Source organism: Gavia stellata, chromosome 4, assembly GCF_030936135.1.
Source record: "Gavia stellata isolate bGavSte3 chromosome 4, bGavSte3.hap2, whole genome shotgun sequence".
NCBI lineage: Eukaryota > Metazoa > Chordata > Aves > Gaviiformes > Gaviidae > Gavia > Gavia stellata.
In genome coordinates, this window is record NC_082597.1 from 41615574 (window position 1) to 41633958 (window position 18385).

Here is an 18385-nt window from a genome sequence, read left to right on the forward strand (position 1 = left end):
TTTTATAAGACTGACTTTTATGTCATTATAATGTGATGAGTTTATCATGTTTTTCTGCCTTTTAATTTCATTTGGAAAAAAAGAAGTCATTTTTGCCTCATCATGTATCTTCTGCAAAACCAATTTAATACTAACTTCTTTAATTTTGCAGAGCTGGTTATTTGCCTCAGAATATTCCTTTGGAGATTATCAGATACCTTTCAGAGGAGAAGGATTTTCTGCCTTGGCATGCTGCCAGCCGAGCTCTTTATCCTCTAGATAAATTGCTGGACCGCACAGAAAGCTACAACATCTTTAATGTAAGAGATACAGTCTTTCTTTCTCTCTTTCTCTCTCTCTCCGTCTCTCTCTTTCTTTCTCTTTCTCTCTTTATTTCTCTACCCCTCCCCCCCCGCCAAGCCAAGAGTTGAACTATTCCCCAATCTGTAAATGAACTATTCTCCAGATACTGTAAATGACCTAGGGATATTAGCTTTCTTCCTAATTATTCTTTATTTAAACAGCAATTGTCAGGCTTTGGTTCATTTGTATTTGAACAGTGATATCTGTTGTTTGAGGCATATATGATTAGCAGAAGGAAAGGTAATTATCCCTCCCTTAAAATATTATGACAAATAAAGTATTTCACTTAAAAGACTCAAAATAATCTATTTCCAGATCTTCTCTTTTGAGGAGCTCCACGGTGATATTTAGATTGATGCCCAAACTCAGCAAGGATGCCAAATGCAGGCACAACTGAACAGGACGCATGCAACAGAAGTAAAGATCTGTAGGCATTATTTCATCCAAAAAGCCATGGTGAATTCAGTGCAGTTACCTTAATTAACAAGGATTAGATCACCATTGAATCAAAAGCCCATTCATAATTGGGTCTGAAGGGACAGCAATAACAGCTATCAGTAGATAATTAAGATAGACATGACAAACATTTTAACATTTTACCTGGAATTAAAAAGAAATACTAGCTACACTGAAGCATGTTTGATGAAGTACACAGAATTTGACTGCAGCCAGTGACAGTTATGGACTCTTGGGGGTTTTTTATTCACTATGAATTTTATATAGTCTACATATTTTCAATGGCCAACATACTGTAATTTTATGTAATTTTGTAAAGCCTTCAATGAAGGAACTCTCTAAAGCCTGAAATGCTTAAAGATGTTTTTTTCTTCTTAAACATATATTTGCTTGTGTGTGTATGTCCAGAGGCACACATGCTCAAAAAGCAGGAGGCTTGAGGTGGCTGAATGTATGTATATACGTAGAAGTACATACATTATATATATATACACACACACACACACACACACATACACAGAGCTACTTGCTGACATGGAAAATTATTTTTGTAGAACATATACTACAGATTAATAAAGACACACTGAGATTCTTTATGAACCTGCAATGTGGGCCTACATGCAAACCAGAGCCATAATATAAAATGATGTGGAAATAACTTGCATGTTTAGTCTGTTGTTAATTGCACAGAAAAATTCTTATGAGTCTGCCATTGCTATTTCACTTTTAAACATGGCTGTGTAAAGAAAACACAATTTTAATAAATAAAACCAGTAAAATTCACAGCTGGGTTGTGTTTTATCACTATTGATGAGAGCTTTGAAAGCAGAGGTGATAGCAGAGGAAATAAAAAGTCTTTTTAGTCACAGAATAACATATCTGCTAGAGAAAGCTGCACTATGAATCTCCTTTTGTGTTGACATCATATATACACGCCCAGGCATCCACAATAATAAAATAGATGCTCTCCTATGCGGTTCTTTATATCTCAGTTCTCTTTTTCAAATTGATAAATTCCACTGGCAAAAGATTACGCTGAATACAATGACAGTGGTTTTCTTCACAACTGGCCAGAATATGTAAATATGTCTCCTGTGTAAAAAGTAAAAGTAAGCTAAAATACATCTTGGGCTTGTTTTGTTCTTTAAGCACACCAAGAACCTAAACTGAAAACATAGTGTCATTAAATGCACAAAGCTCATTTGCAGCCACATTTCTTGGTATTCTGAAGTCATTTGGCTGTACTTATGTGATGTTTTTGCCATGGCTATGGATATTAAAACAATATTATTTTAAAGGTAAACCTGCACAGTGTAGTCAAGATTGGCCATAGAGCAGAAATTAAGCTGTTGACACTCTTGCAACTTTTCAGCTGTGTATTGTGAGTTCAAAATAGCTTGTAAGAAACTCTTCTTAAATTGATGAGGTGTATAACAATAAATTGTCTTATCCTAGGCATCTAGTCAAATAGCTGTTCTATAGATTACTTCTCACTATAGCAGTGACGGAGGATTATATGTGGACATGTTGCTTTGCAAAATGCAAATAAAAATCTTTGGAAAGTAGGACATTATTTGAGGGTAAAAAGAGAAACAAAAACTCAACAGTCAATAGTATTTCAATTTAAAATAAAAAATAAAAAATAAATGTTAACACTGAATATATTTTTCTTTTCCCCCTCAGGAGTATATTTTAAGACAAGTTGCATCAATGTATCTCAAGCTTGGATGGCCAACGAATAATTTAAACAAATCGCTTGTTCAAGCATCCTACCAACATGAGTACTGTTATTTATTTTTTTTATTGTTTGTTTGCAGGATATAGTTGTCATAATGCACTTTCCTAAAATTTGGTTTCATCTTTAGCATGTCCTAGCTTTGTCTTCCTTCTATTTTTCCTTTCTGGGTTAGAGGGAGAGGAGCAAGATGGTGTGAGATGAAATTCCTCTTTCCTGAGTTTGGAGAACATGATTTCCTAAGCCTTAATTTAAAATTTGACTGCACTGGATATTTAAGAACTTGAACTCATGCGACCACAGATGTCAGAAAGAGCACATAAGTGTAAATGGGGGCTGGTTTTGGTCCACGACCTTTCTTTATTTGTTGCAGCAGCTGTAGGCATTAAGTTGACACTGAGATTTGTATAGCTCTATTACCTTTGGTATGTTGCCCAACTATGAGTTGCTGCCACTGTTATAAGAAATAACTTTTTGTAAACATTCAAACACATTCATTAATGCAGCCTTATTGCTTTCTTAAACTTGGACAGAGAGTTGCGTCGGGAAGTCATCATGTTGGCCTGCAGCTTCGGTAACAAACACTGTCACCAGCAGGCTGCAACGTTAATCTCGGATTGGATTTCTAGCAATAGAAACCGGTAAGTGGAACCGAAATGTGTATTTCCCATTTCTCCTACTCAGAGGCAATTCAGCTGTCACGCTCTTCCTCTCCTGCTCACCCCCAACCACAGTGCCCCATTCTGCAGAGTGGTATGGGAGGAAGCAGAGGTTCCTGGCTGTGGGGCTTCAGAATGAATTATTTGACTTTGCGTGTATGAGTGGGTGGAGGGGACACCCATATAGCCACTGACCACTCCTGATAAATTGCTGTCACATAATTATATGCTAGAAGGTGACCAGATGGGTTTTAAGGAGGGGTTTAAAGAAAGATGAGCGAACACTGTAGTGACAGACAAACACAGAGCCTCTATCAGGGCAAGAGAGCTGAAGGTGCCAAGTGATTAAAGAAGTGAGAGAGGTTAGAGGCAGAAGGACTGAGAAGTAAGAAAGGAGATGAAACAGTGTATTTGGAGGAAATGTTGTGAAGTACTTAAGGGTGAAGACTTGGAAATTAATGTGATTCAGGAATACATGGAAAAGCTCTTGTAAGGTTTCAGAGAGGGAATAATATGATAACTGATGTGTTGAGCTTTAGCAGCACTGTAGTGGTTTGACAAGAAATACGTAAATTAGGCTGTCCAGACACAAGTTTATTCAGCTGAGGCAAGGCCGTGAATGGTGTATGAAGTTTATCTTTTAAAGGCAAACATCTAAGAAATGTTAAATTACTGAAAATACAAATATTTAAGTAGGTAGTTATCTATGGACAATGAGATAAGTACAGAGTATACGTTAAGACCACGACTTCTTGAGCAAGAATGATGGATTTTCTGATTATGTGAAATGTGGGTGTAGAAGTATTTGCATAAGTACATCACATGATATTTTGGTTAAAGGAAAATATTTTGGTTTAAAGGAAAATACTTGGGTTTAAAGGAAAATATTTTACTTTCAAGTAACAAAGAAAAAGAGAAGAGAAGAGAAGTAGTCTTACATTTTTAGTCCCAGTCTTGTATTAGCTCTGCAAAAGGGTCAGATCTCTGTAGACATACAGGCATGTAGGATTTTTCAGAGACATCTTGGGCCAATTAGGTGTTTGTTTGCAATTAAAATATGTCTGTCTGTCTTTGCAATCTTTGAAAATCCCTTACAGGCATACCCAGTTACATAAGTGCCCGAGTGTCTTTTAAAACCAGCCATGAACTAAGCATTAATGGAAATTGCATTCCCATATGACTTTGAAAAGTTTAAAAGAAATTATCTTGAAACTATGACTATGTACCTTTAAATAAGATGTGTGTGAGGGGCAGAATTTTCTTGTGTAAGATGATACCAGATATGTTTACTATGAAATATATACCCCAGGGTTTTATATGAATTCTTATCGTCAGCAGCAATGATCAGTATGAAACAATTCAAAGAGGAGATTAAAGAGAAAGAATCATTGGAAAAAAATCTGCAAAAATAGTTTACTAAGATATTCATTTGAAAAATTAGTTAATCAAACCTAGCACCATCTGTTAGCATGCACAGCAGTAGATTATTCAGTGTTAAAAAGCTGTCACCCTGCAAAGCTTTCTCCTACCCTGTGTCTTCATCCTTTCCAACAGGATTGAAGAAGGAGGCATCAGAAAAGGAAAAAAAAAGATTATTGCTTTACTAACAAGAGCAAGAGAGGAAAGGAATAAATTTAAGGAGCCATCTGAAGGTTCATCTTAGCCTTTCTATTGGGCCATTCTTGGGAGCACAAGATTGTGGCTGCCAGCATATGACGAGTATTATGATAAAAGCATCACAGCAGGGCAGAGGAAGAGAATAGCTACTAAGTTAAAACAGTGTATTTCTCCAAAGGAACTGCATAGTTTTGAAAAATAGCTGCAACAAAAAATGTGTTTACAGAATACAGATTGACAGTCAGCTGATAAATAGGGATACAACTTGCAAAGAAGACAGAGACATGTTTTATTTCTTAAGATAATAGTATTTGTTCAGTTCCCCACCCCAGAATTTACTAGTTGCAATTCTCAGAGCAACGTCACATGCTGAATGTGACAAATGTATGAGCGGACTCTTTTCACATCTACTTACATTGAAACAACATTGCAAAGGCTACTAGTCATAGCAGCTCGATAGACATAAAATCAGCTTGTGTTTCACAGTAACAACATTTGTAGGGGTCTGTCAGTGTTCTCTCAGGAATGTTGGGATTCCTGCTGCATCAGAGGTACCCCATATCACCTTTGCTTAGTTTAAACCAACTCAGACTGAAACTTGAAAATAAAGCAGCGGCTGTTTTCCCTGCTTTTCCACCAGGAAAATGATGATGATTCTGCAGTAAGAATTTAATTAACATGGTGTTGGAGTCATGCCTCTGCTTCTTTTAGCACTTCAGAGACAATAGCTAGCTCAAGTGCAAAGGGCAAGCAGATAAGTACAAGATAATGCAGAGAGCACATCCAACAGGTGCCATTTTGTATTTTTTCTCATCAGTCAACTGTTTTGCTCAGTTTGATGCCCTTAACAGCTGTTTGTGAATTTACTGCAAACAGCCACCTCAGAATCTGTAGGAATCCCTTCGAGCTGGTTTCCTGACAAAGAAGGGGAAACTCATGCTGCTCATCTATCTCCAGACTTCTCTGACAACTCCTGGTGAGGAAAGCTGGTGACAGGTACAGAAACTATATGTATACTTGCCTGTTCCACTACTTATCAACAATGAGTAAAGTTGTATCTGCTGAAAACTACTCTAAAAGTTCTTGTAGATGCCCTTCCGTCTTCTGAAACAGAACAAAGACATTGTGTGATGCGTTGCAGAATGCCTGGTCTTTGTGGGTTTGCATAGCCAGAGCATGAAGATAGAGTTCCAGAGAGCTCAGAGATATTTTTATATACAGGTATAATTTGAGTTTGACTATGAGAGTAAAAATAAAGTCTAATTTGCAACCTTTCCACCCATCCCCTCCCAAAACCCTTATTCTGGAAGGCGAGATGTTTCGTACAATGAGCTAATTCACAAGCAGTGCATGTTGGAAGGAACACAAATTCTTCAAAGCAGTAGACCCCAAAATGAGACTATGGAATTAAGCTTGTGTCCCAAGATTCTAAGCAATACAAAATTACGGTAGTATTAAATTAATACGTGGTGTTAAACACCACATAAATGCACAGGCAGTAAATCATGTAAAGGAGGTTTTTGATTCCCTGGCAGTTACTGCAGTTAAAGTTAGAATAAGCATAACAGAGAATGTGCAATTAGTAATATTGTAGAAATGCTAAAATTCATAACTTTTTAGCCACGTTTTTAATCTATGGCTTTTTAGAAGTTATTTTGAAATGTTTTTTCTGTTTTACTTATAGCATTTAATTATGGATAAAGTGTTGGTTAATAAACAAATGCAGTAACATCTAACTCTGTTTTACCAGCATATGCCTACAGTTGCTGTGTTTTTAGTAATTATATTTAGTCTGGTAGGTCCAGAAATTAATTACCATCTACTCTTCACTGTAGGGGATTGAAATAATCATAATAATCAGTTACTGTTTGTACTTTGTAATTACATATTCTTTACTGTGCAACTAATTTGCCACTGTTCACCAAGTAAAATAATGGTCATTCATAGCACAAAGCCAGAGGTCCTTTTTGTGTTTCCAGCACTACTGGAAAAAAGACATTAGATTTCCAACTGTAGCACTGCAGATTTTCTTACGGAATCAGTTAAAAAAAAACCATACATGTGATCTGCAACATTAGTCTCCATGCATGAAAGTGGATGTCAGCTGAGAGGCTTGACGGCTTGAATTTGAATAGTGACAAGTGTTGCAGTGCTTAATTTTTAGATGCCTGGCTCACAGGGCAGAATCAGACGCTTGGAGTTATGCTTCCTACAAGGGGATTTGGGAACCTCTAAATGAAGCTGGTGGCAGCCACTATGCTGAGTGAAGAGCCTCTTAACATGAGACTGTGAAGAGAGAGTGGGCCCTCTTAGGGTCCAGCACTACAGGTAGAAAGATAACTATATCAAATGAATATGTGAATGGTGATCATAGAGTTAGGGGTCCTTGTAAAAGATGCCTTTCAAAAGTGTCTCTAAAGCAGGAAAAGGTCTGCTCCTTTTCTCTTCAAACACAGCTGGCAGAGAACTGCTCCTCAACCCCCTTCTAAACAGTAGTTCTGAGATTGTGATAGAGCTTCAGTTTAGTACCTCAGCCCTGCATCTGCCACATGCAGAAAACCACCTTGTTGACCTATCTGTGAGGTGTTTGGGACAGTATTAAGACACTGCAACACACTTTCCTCCTCTAGTTGAAGCTCAGCCACTGGTATTTACTTCATTAGCAAGAGAAATAATACCGCTGTCCAGCCTAAAGATGAGAGCATTCATCTGAGGGAAGGAGGCTTGAGTACCTGAAATACCAGGATTACTTAATATGCAAAGGGATTTGGGTGGTATTGCTCACTACCACTTTTGCAGGGCAAAACATGATGCTAAAGCAAGGAACATGCTCTACAAGGGGCAAACCAAACACATAACATCACATGTAGAAGAGGCTATAAGGAGACATCTGTTTGTACTGGTCTAGGAATTGATATCATATTTTAATCCTTGCAACTGTTAAAAAAGAAGGGTTATTTCTTTCAGCTGAAAATCTGCTTAGAATTCAAGGTATGTCTTACAGTCTTTTTAATCAATGAATTTAAGTAATTTTGCTCTTTTTAAATGGCTGATGACTCCAGCACATTTTGCTTGAAAGTTGGCATTGACTTCTGACTTGATAGTTGATATGAAGGCAAACATTTTCACTCTGTTAAGTTGGGATGTATGCTACTCCTGGAGCAATGGAAACCCTTGAAACTTTCGTGTTGATGTTCGGAAGAATACAAACCTAGTAGAAAACATATAAGCACGTTGAAATTTCCCTCGTAGTTGGAGAATGTAAGGTTACTAGGATTCAGTCAACAGCAGAATGCTGTACAAGAGAAGCTACTGTTGGCTGAAAATTAAGATGTTTGCATCTACCTTCATTTAACTGAGCTCATCCCTGTGAAGCTCTTTCATGTGTGAAGAAATACATTATTCACACTCCTTAGATATAACTGCATTGTGGTTCAGCCTAAAAAATTAACAAAATTACTATACAATGCTTGCCTGAGCTTGATAATCAGCCTTGTTAACCCCTTTAACCTTCACTACATATCTATTCTGAAAGAAAAACATGTTTCTAAGAGGATTAGTATTTTCAGACTTTCTGCCTTGGATGGACTGAGTAAATGTCTATTTCTGAGGTTCAGGAAAGAATGTGTGGAGAGCTGCATCTGTAAACTCCTGACAGGAGATATCATAACAATGGGTAACATGTGAATACACACAATGATGGCTCAAAGCATAACTTATCCATAGACAAAAGCATGTTCTTGCAAACCTCTCTGTGGGTGCAGGCGTGATTTTCTTCCAGCTACTGTTACCATCCATCAGCTACAGATTGCCGTGTACATATTTCTGCTGGCAAAGTGGACTGTGGATGTATGCTTGCTTGAGGCAACATTAGACAGGATAGCGTGAACATGTGAATATGTGAGAGAGCTGCTTTGAACTGAGACAGCTGATTTTGCCTTCAGCAGAAAAAGGAGTGCTTGTATTTTGGTTCTGTTAGTGGAGCTGTGGTGATGCAATTCTTTTGCTAATATGCAGCAGCGAGCAGTGGGAGATGATAGTATTGCATCAGACACAATTACGTGGCGATGTTTCTTTAAGATGTTACTGGACCCGTTGGAAGGCCCCTAGCTACTCATGGATACTTCAGTTTGCTCTTATTTTTTTCTCCTTTAGAAATGTAACCATTGCTATTTATTGGTTGCTGTCTTTTAAATAGAAACAAAGTACCTTAATTAATTGTCCCAATACCCCTACAAATCTTGCAGTAAATGAGTTTGATTGATCTGGGCTTCATAGGGTGATTTTAGGTTTAATGCAATTTTTACTATTTTTATTATTGTTATTCTGTCACAAGCACTCTGATCCGTTTTGTTTACTTGGAATACTGCCTTGCACATATTGTCAATTGAAAAAAAAATGGGAAAATGTCAAACTACCATGTCAAATGTCAAGCTACCATGTCAAACTTGTGTAAAGTGAGGGTTGCATTCTGATGTCTGCAAATTTGGTGTCTCTTGTCCTTGCACGTGGTATGCTTATGGTTGATAACAATCTGCTAATGTTTGATCAACAGAGCTAAGCTCACTATGCTATTTGATGAGTTGAGCTAATGTTCAATACTTAGCTTCTCTCTAATACTATGATTTCTTTTTTTGCAGTTCTGAGTTTACGTTCACTCTATACTTTCTAACACAAGAGACAGGAAGGTGTGGGTTTTCTTTTTTTTTTTTCCTTTTTTAAGGAAAGCAATGCTCAGATGAATAGATGAATTTTGCAGTGGAGTGCAGGCTGCTGCACTGAATTAGACTGAAGTCAGCATCCATTCAGTAGCCCATGGGTTAATGAAGTTTGCATTTGTCTGTCTTCATGAATGAGGAGAAATAGAGATTGCCAGGTGCTCCTGAATGCAAATCCAGCTATTTGAATCTGTTCTGGCCTCTAATCAAACAGGTTGTTCTGAGAAGTCTTGGGGTGCTGAGGTGGGGCCAGAGATCTCTGAAAAGAGAATATGCCGTGAATTTTCCTGTTCAATCTGTGGGTTTCAAGTCAGAAAACATCTGTGTGTCATTTTGCACCACAGGTGAACCACTTTTGGTTACTAAAAAATGAAATCAGGATCTTGGATGATTGCATTCTAGTACTCAATTACCTTATTTAATCTTTTTAAATGTAATAATGTGGATATGGGCTTTCCAGTGACTTCTGTTTGCCATTTCAAAGACTTTTGTCACATTGCTGTGGCTGTTAGGAGCACTACTTAATTCTTTATCAGTCTTAAGAAAGGTGCAAGTAATGAAGTAAGATGACTTCCATCACGTAATTTGAACAAAGACAGCGATAACCAAGAAGCCTAATTTGAGAGTACTAAACCTCCATACTCATTTGTGCAGAATGTGTATTTCCTCTGCAAGGAACAGTGGATTCATGTCCATTCACTTGCCTAAATTGGCAGTGTGCTTACTTGGATGGTCCTTTAACTAGTCAATGGAAATGCCACCAGAAAAACAAATTGCACTGCAGGACTATACAGGAGACTTTAACGTGTTATAAATGAAACTATCCATAGATCTGAGGGAGTGGTAAATAACAAATTACCAGTCATTAATTGAGACCATTTCAATGAAGTCTGGCTTAGGTGATAGAAAATGAAATGTTTTTCCAAACAAAGCATTTTTTCTTTCCTTTTCCTCCTCTTTTATTTCTCTCTCTAACAACTTGAGAGACATAATTTTGTTGCTTTGTTTCACATGGGCACACTAGTGCTACAGTCTTGCAAGAACTTATAAATGTACTTAAGTTTAACCACCTGCATAAGTATTTGTGGGAATGTGGCCAACAGGTTAATTATTTTTGTTAGATGCTTGGAAGAGGCACTAGATTTTTTCACAGGTTTGATGCCCACCAGCTATTTTTGGAGATCATTAGCAGCAAACATGAAAAAATGACAGTTATTTTCATTTTTTTCACACATGAATGTCTGATAAATGTAAAACAATAATATGGATCCCTTCTGTGTTCTCAACCCCTAGAAGTTTTAATTACTGAAAAAACTCAGGTATAGCTATTCATGCATTTTGAAATGTTACTGGAGCTTTGCCAGCTAATGTCAGCCGATGTTGCTGAAGCGATTTAACTAATTAATAGGTTGTTACAACATTTGAGTAGAATCTTGCACTCAATTCAATAAAACTGTGTAAGGAGGAAAAAAAACACTGTTGAGTGCACGAGTTAATCAAGGAGTTTGTGCTCTGAAAGACCATCTGAGGAGTATGTCTGAAAAGAGAGAGGATTTCATCTTGTGAAAGACAAAACTGGGCTTTATGGGGCAGCTGGTTCAGGTAGCATTTTTACCTTCTGATTTCTGTGTGTGATCACAATAAAATGACCCTATATGTAGCGATTGTGGATTAGCAGTAATTAATTTGGCAGAGAGGAACACTGAAAGGAACAGGAAAACGCACCTGGTTAACACGTGGCTCAGAGGCTGGTGCCATTGGCAGAATTTTGGTTTTTTTGACCATGGGGTGGTTTACATGGCACCAGGCCTGCTGGCAGCAGATGGAGTTCAGCTATCCTCAAGGGGGAAAAGGATTCTCACTTATGAGTTGGCGAGCCTCATCGAGAGGGCTTTAAACTAGATTTGAAGGGGGAAGGGGATGAAACCAGGCTGCCTAGAGATGAGCCTAGGGGTGGCATGCCGATGTTGGGTGCGAAATAGATAGCCCAGCTCAAGTGCATCTACTCCAATGCACGCAGCATGGGCAGCAAACAGGAGGAGCTGGAATCCGTTGTGCAGCAGGACAGCTATGATGTAGTCGCCATCACAGAAACATGGTGGGACGACTTGCATGGCTGGAGTGCTGCAATAGATGGTTATAAGCTCTTCAGGAGGGATAGGCAAGGAAGGAGAGGCAGTGGGGTGGCTCTGTATGTTAGGGGGTGGTTTGATTGTATAGAGCGCAACGATTGTGACGACAAGGTTGAGTGCTTATGGGTAAGGATGAGGGGGAAGGCTAATAAGGCAGATATGCTGCTGGGTGTCTGTTATAGACCACCCAACCAGGACGAAGAGGCGGACGAAGCGTTCTACAAACGACTGGCAGAAGTCTCGCAATCGCAAGCCCTTGTTCTTGTGGGGGACTTCAACTTACCAGACGTCTGCTGGAAGTATAACTCAGCCGAGAGGAAGCAGTCCTGGAGGTTCCTGGAGAGTGTGGAAGATGATAACTTCCTGACACAGCTGGTAAGGGAGCCTACCAGGGGAAGTGCCCTGCTTGACCTGCTGTTTATGAACTGGTGGGAGAAGTGATGGTCGGAGGCCGTCTTTGGCTTAGCAACCATGAAATGATAGAGTTCTCAATTCTTGGTGAAGTAAGGAAGGGGGGCAGCAAAACCACTACGATGGACTTCTGGAGGGCAGACTTCGGCCTGTTCAGGACACTGGTTGAGAGGGTCCCTTGAGAAACGGTCCTGAAGGGCAAAGGGGTCCAGGAAAGCTGGACGTTCTTCAAGAAGGAAATCTTGAAGGCGCAGGAGCAGGCAGTCCCCATGTGCTGTAAGAAGAGCTGGCAGGGAAGACGACCGGCCTGGCTGAACGGGGAGCTTTTGCTGGGACTCAGGAAAAAAAGGAGAGTTTATGACCTTTGGAAGAAGGGGCAGGCAACTGAAGAAGAGTACAAGGACCTTGTTAGGTCTTGCAGAGAGGGAATTAGAAAGGCAAAAGCCCAGCTAGAGCTCAATCTGGCCTCGGTCATAAGGGATAACAAAAAATGTTTTTACAAATATATTAACAACAAAAAGAGAGCCAAGGAGAATCTCCATCCTTTACTGGATGCGGGGGAGGGAACACTGTCACTAAGGATGAGGAAAAGGCTGAGGTACTTAATGCCGTCTTTGCCTCAGTCTTTAATAGCCAGGCCAGGTATCCTCAGGGTATTCAGCTCCCTGAGCTGGAAGACAAGGATGGAGAACAAAATAAACTCCCCATGATCCAGGGGGAAGCAGTTAACAAGCCGCTATGCCACCTGGACACTCACAAGTCTATGGGGCCTGATAGCATCCACCCAGGGGTACTGAGGGAGCTGGCGGAGGAGCTTGCCAAGCCACTCTCCGTCTTTTATCACAGTCCTGGTTAACAGGGGAGGTCCCAGATGACTGGAGGCTTGCCAACGTGACGCCCATCTACAAGAAGGGCCGGAAGGAGGATCCGGGGAACTACAGGCCTGTCACCCTGACCTCGGTGCTGGGGAAGGTTATGGAGAGGTTCATCTTGAGGGCGCTCACAGGGCACGTGCAGGACAACCAAGGGATCAGGCCCAGCCAGCACGGGTTCATGAAGGGCAGGTCCTGCTTGGCCAACCTGATCTCCTTCTATGACCAGGTGACCCGCCTAGTGGGTGAGGGGAAGGCTGTCGATGTTGTCTACCTGAACTTCAGTAAAGCCTTCGACACTGTCTCCCACAGTATTCTCCTGGAGAAACTGGTGGTTCGTGGCTTAGGCAGGTGCACTCTTCGCTGGGTAAAACACAGGCTGGATGGCTGAGCCCGGAGACTCATGGTGAATGGAGTGAAATCCATTTGGCGGCCGGTCACAAGCGGAGTCCCCCAGGGCTCAGTTTTGGGGCCGGTCTTGTTTAATATCTTTATCAATGATCTGGATGAGGGGATTGAGTGCTCCCTCAGCAAGTTTGCAGATGAGACCAAGTTGGGTGGGAGTGTTGATCTGCTTGAGGGTCGGAAGGCTCTGCAGAGGGATCTGGACAGGCTGGATGGATGGGCCGAGGCCAATTGTATGAGGTTCAACAAGGCCAAGTGCCGGGTTCTGCACTTTGGTCACAACAACCCCATGCAGCGCTACAGCCTTGGGGACGAGTGGCTGGAAAGCTGCCCCGCAGAAAAGGACCTGGGGGTGTTGATTGACAGCCAGCTGAATATGAGCCAGCAGTGTGCCCAGGTGGCCAAGAAGGCCAACGGCATCCTGGCCTGTATCAGAAACAGTGTGGCCAGCAGGAGCAGGGAGGTGATCGTGCCCCTGTACTCGGCGCTGGTGAGGCCGCACCTCGAATACTGTGTTCAGTTTTGGGCCCCTCACTACAAGAAGGACATTGAGGTGCTGGAGCATGTCCAGAGAAGGGCAACGAAGCTGGTGAGGGGTCTGGAGCACAAGTCTTATGAGGAGCGGCTGAGGGAACTGGGGTTGTTCAGTCTGGAGAAGAGGAGGCTGAGGGGAGACCTCATCGCTCTCTACAATTACCTGAAAGGGGGTTGCAGAGAGGTGGGTGTTGGCCTCTGTGACGAGTGACAGGACAAGAGGAAATGGCCTCAAGTTGCACCAGGGGAGGTTTAGGCTGGATATTAGGAAAAATTTCTTTACTGAGAGAGTGGTGAAGCATTGGAACAGGCTGCCCAGGGAGGTAGTGGAGTCACCCTCCCTGGAGGTGTTCAAGGAATGTGTGGACGAGGCATTGTGGGACATGGTTAATGGGCATGGTGGTGTTAGTTGATGGTTGGACTTGATGATCTTACAGGTCTTTTGCAACCTTAGTTATTCTGTGATTCTGTAATTTGCAGTCTTTAGAAGTTAGATAGATTCGTCTCCAATTTTCTCATTCAGGAATGATCTCTCCAGAACTCTGTAAAACAGTTTTACAGAAAGGACCATATTTTTGTTGCAAAAGCTGTCTAGAAAGGACAAAACAAGGTATATCTGCTCAGAGATCTGTCTCAGAAAGAAGTGCTTAACTCAGCACTCAGTTGTTAAAATCAGTGTTGAAGAGCTTGAGTGTGCTAGTTGCATATTTAGTTATGGGTATCTGCTGTAGGAAGGGAAAGGAGCAATAGCAGTGACCATCACTTGATGGATGATACATTCTCTGCCTGCCTCAGTCAGACCCAGGAGATACCTAAGCTTGGAAGCACAGGACTGGGATTGAGGAGACCTGGTGTCTGTGCAGGCACCCTGAGTAGCCACATCCTTGGTTAATATCCCCTGAATTTAGTGCGTAACAGGCACCTGAATGTGAAGCCCATCCCACCTCTGTGCCTCAGTTTTCAAGGGGAAATTCTGCCCTTTCTCTTCAGACTGGGCATGGATGCTCCCCTTCTCTGTGTGCACAGTGGTGCCAGCAGCATGGCTTCTGGAGTTTGTAATAGAGAATGGCAGTTTAAACTTTGGGACTGCTGTCTTAGAAAATAAACTTTGTGCGGTGCTGTTCCTTATAGCACAATCTGTATTACAGATCTGCCAACAAAGTACTAATGCTTCATTGTTATTTCTTATCTGAGCCTTGTAACCTATTAACCAAGTATATAAATATAGTCATCAAGAAAAATAGGCCTAAGTTAAATGTTAAATAGTTGCAAAAATAAAGAATAATGTTTCTGATTAATTTTCTTTGTCAAATAGTACCCTAAATGGTATTGAAATTTGTCTCTTAATCAAAGAACTGTCTAAACCGTTTGCAATTACATTTTAAAAAACTAGAACACAGTTTGCCCAGAAGATAAATAATTATGGTCCAATTTTATAAGTGTATCTCCAATTGTTAGAACATACTTTAAATAGGAGCAAGTATGTACCAATTAATTATAACTCAGAAGATTATTCCTAGCTCATTGTAGAGCTTTATTATTCACTCTTGAAAAAAAAATCCCTGTAAAGGCACAGCACGATTTTAATTAATTTTTTTCTAAGTGTTTAATTTTTAACTTTTTTCCCAAAGTGTTTAATTTTTAAACATGAGCTCTACTAGCTACATATTTCATTCTCACCATCATATCTCTTAAGCAAGAAAAATAAAGTTAAACAAATTGGATCAGTGTTCATATAAAAGCCATTTAAAGTGATGCTTTCAAAATTTTATCTTTATTCTTCTGAAGTAGCCATCAATCATATTAGCTCTTTAAAAATGAGACCAGCTTTGAAGGCCCAGATGAGGTTTAACGTAACAAGGGGATACGTTCTGCAGTGTTACTAGCTAAGCAGTACTGAAACAATGGTATTTTATCCACTTGATTCAGTTAATACATAGGACAAATATTCCACATGCTGATCTGGTGCCTTGGAACTGCAATTTTAGAACAACATTTTTCACGAAGCTGTAAAATTAAAAGATTTGTAGACCGGGGAGATTTCACATGTTTAGATAATGATGCAGGCCCATAACGTCTAAAGGAGTGAGAAAGCAAAAATCCCCACAAGTGGAGAAAATACAGTTAGAAGGCGCTCTCTTTAGGCAATAGTTAAAGAGAAATGACTTTGGGGATATTCGCATTTTCATAAACAATTTTCATTTCCACAAAAAAGACCCTCCTGTCTACAGTCCTGATTATGAGCCTCTCACAGGAATAATTTATAGCTTTTCATAGCCCTAAGTTTTGTAATTTCTGAAGCTAAGCCCTTTAAAATCAGTATTTGTTTTGATGTCTTGGTTTGTAGGCTCTGATTTTTTTCACGTTGTCCTAATGACTTAGCTTACACATAAGAGACGTAAAACCTTCCCTGGAGCAATTGGTTGGATGATACTGAGTAGATGTGCTGCAGCACTGCAAGTATGCTATTACTGATTTGGTGGCTGTAGAGTTTTCTTAGTAAGAAACATCTAGGCTATTGGCATGGGCTCAGTGCCATCACTTGTCTTAAGTCATCCTACCTTCTCAGAGCATGCAAATGATCCTGCGGTTACTGACTGCACTGCTGCTGAAATTGCTACTGTTGGCACTTAGAACGTAAAAGATGGAGTAGCTGGGAAAGCCTATTAAATTGTTATGTTTTACTGTAAATTTAAAAAATGTAAACCTCAGAAGTGAGGAATGCTAACCTTTCTGGGGTTAGACATCCACTTCTAGGTACCTGTGCTGCTGACTGCACTACCCAAATACAGAGTCATAGTCCTTCCAGCACACAGCTCCTACCTGAATTTATGGGACAATCAACCAGAAAAGAATTACCTCTTCCAGGTGCCTTATAGTTCCTTAGAGTATCTGTTGGCTGAGTTGCATCTCTTGCAGTAAACTAAAGATAATATTTCTGCCGGCAAAGCTCAGCAAGAACTACGTATGCTTCTAAAAAAATTATTTAGTGTTTGTGTGTCAAGATAGGAAGTTTTTCCTTCATTGAAATAAGGCTTGACTGGGTTCAGTTTTTCTTCATATTAAGATATGATATGATAAGACAGGTTTGGGGCAACAGGTCAGGTTGTTTGGTCCCATGGTCAGGATTTAGCCTGTGTAATTATGGCTGCTGTCAGTGTATTAAATCCCGAATTAAAAGCAAAAAAAAGACATAAGTTGGTAAGGAAGTTGTGCTTTAAGGACAAATAACCTAGTGTATCAGAAAATCAAGACACAGTGATAATTAATACCACTTTCATATTTTATGCAGTGTATGTGTATATGTCTGCATATTTATGTTACAGCAATTGCTGACCCGAAGTTTTCAGAGAGTTGCAGTTATTTAGAAAACTTTAAGCCTCATTCGAAATTAATACAAGCCAACACAAAGATGGCACCTAAATATCTGCTCCATTAATTTTAGTATGTCTTGATTTCTTGTGTTTAAACATGTAGTCTTAATTTTCTGTAATTGTCTCAATTATATGCAGTTTCCTTTGCATGCACTTTTTGAAAGAAAGGTTAAATGGGGGAAAAATAAACTATTGATATTCATTAATGTTTGAAATATCCCAACAAAGGCTTAATGATAGACTTTCAAGTAAGAAGTAGAAATTCCATTACAGTGAAATGGAAATTCATCACCTAGCTCACATGGATAATTCTGCAAATGTCAACCAAACTCACATTTTACTAATGATAACTCAATTTTTGGGACTCAAAACTCAGTAGTATGGAAAGGCTGGTGAAAGTGGTAACTTTTCTTCTTCACTGCCCATGTATGTTTAAAAACTCTTTCTTTTAGTAGATCTGGAAAGCTTTAAGAATTTTCTGTTTTCCTTGGTCTTGCCATAGCAGTTCCATAAGGACCACAGAAGCAGTTGCATAGACCATACATAAGCCAAGACCAACTGGTCCTGGATAGATCTGAGGAAAGTTACTAACTTTTTTCAGTGCGAGCCAAGCTTTTTAGGGCATCAGAAGATCAAAGAAAAAAATCTAAGAAGATGGAAGGAGGCATCAAGGGGGAGGAACTGTGGAACCTGGTGACATGTAAGGATTGCTTGAGCTATGTGGTCATAACCATAGCAATGCTGATTGCCTGGCACGGCTTGGGACAGACACATTCTCACGCAGTGATTTGGTGGTGGAAGGATAGGAAACAATAAGATCTTGAACCATGACAGGATCTGCACTGTAGCACCGATCTACACTGGCTAGATGGTAGCAGTTGATGGCAGAGATGAGGCATAGCACCTGATTTTGCTTTAGAAGGCAGTATTGCTGATTTGTGCTGTGCATAGTTAAAAGTTTCATATTCCTAGCAACCTTAAAATGGATTACATTTCTCTTGCCTACCATTTCAGTTTTGCTTTGGAGAGTTTACTCCTGAATAAATGTCTGGGCTTGTCTGCATCAAAAGCAAAATACCTCAGCACTAGTCAAGACAGCCCTTTGTGGCTCTGTTAGCATGGGACTTTGC

At 40.1% G+C, this 18385-nt stretch overlaps 1 protein-coding gene across 1 annotated transcript in view; it reads left to right on the forward strand.

Moving 5' to 3' along the window:
* Positions 1-18385, forward strand: part of TRHDE (thyrotropin releasing hormone degrading enzyme) — a 211988-nt gene that overhangs the window by 183878 nt on the left and 9725 nt on the right. The window contains exons 13-15 of the mRNA XM_059817016.1: positions 152-299; positions 2482-2579; positions 3067-3174. Coding sequence (XP_059672999.1) covers positions 152-299; positions 2482-2579; positions 3067-3174 — 354 coding nt within the window. The remainder of the gene's footprint in view (positions 1-151; positions 300-2481; positions 2580-3066; positions 3175-18385) is intronic.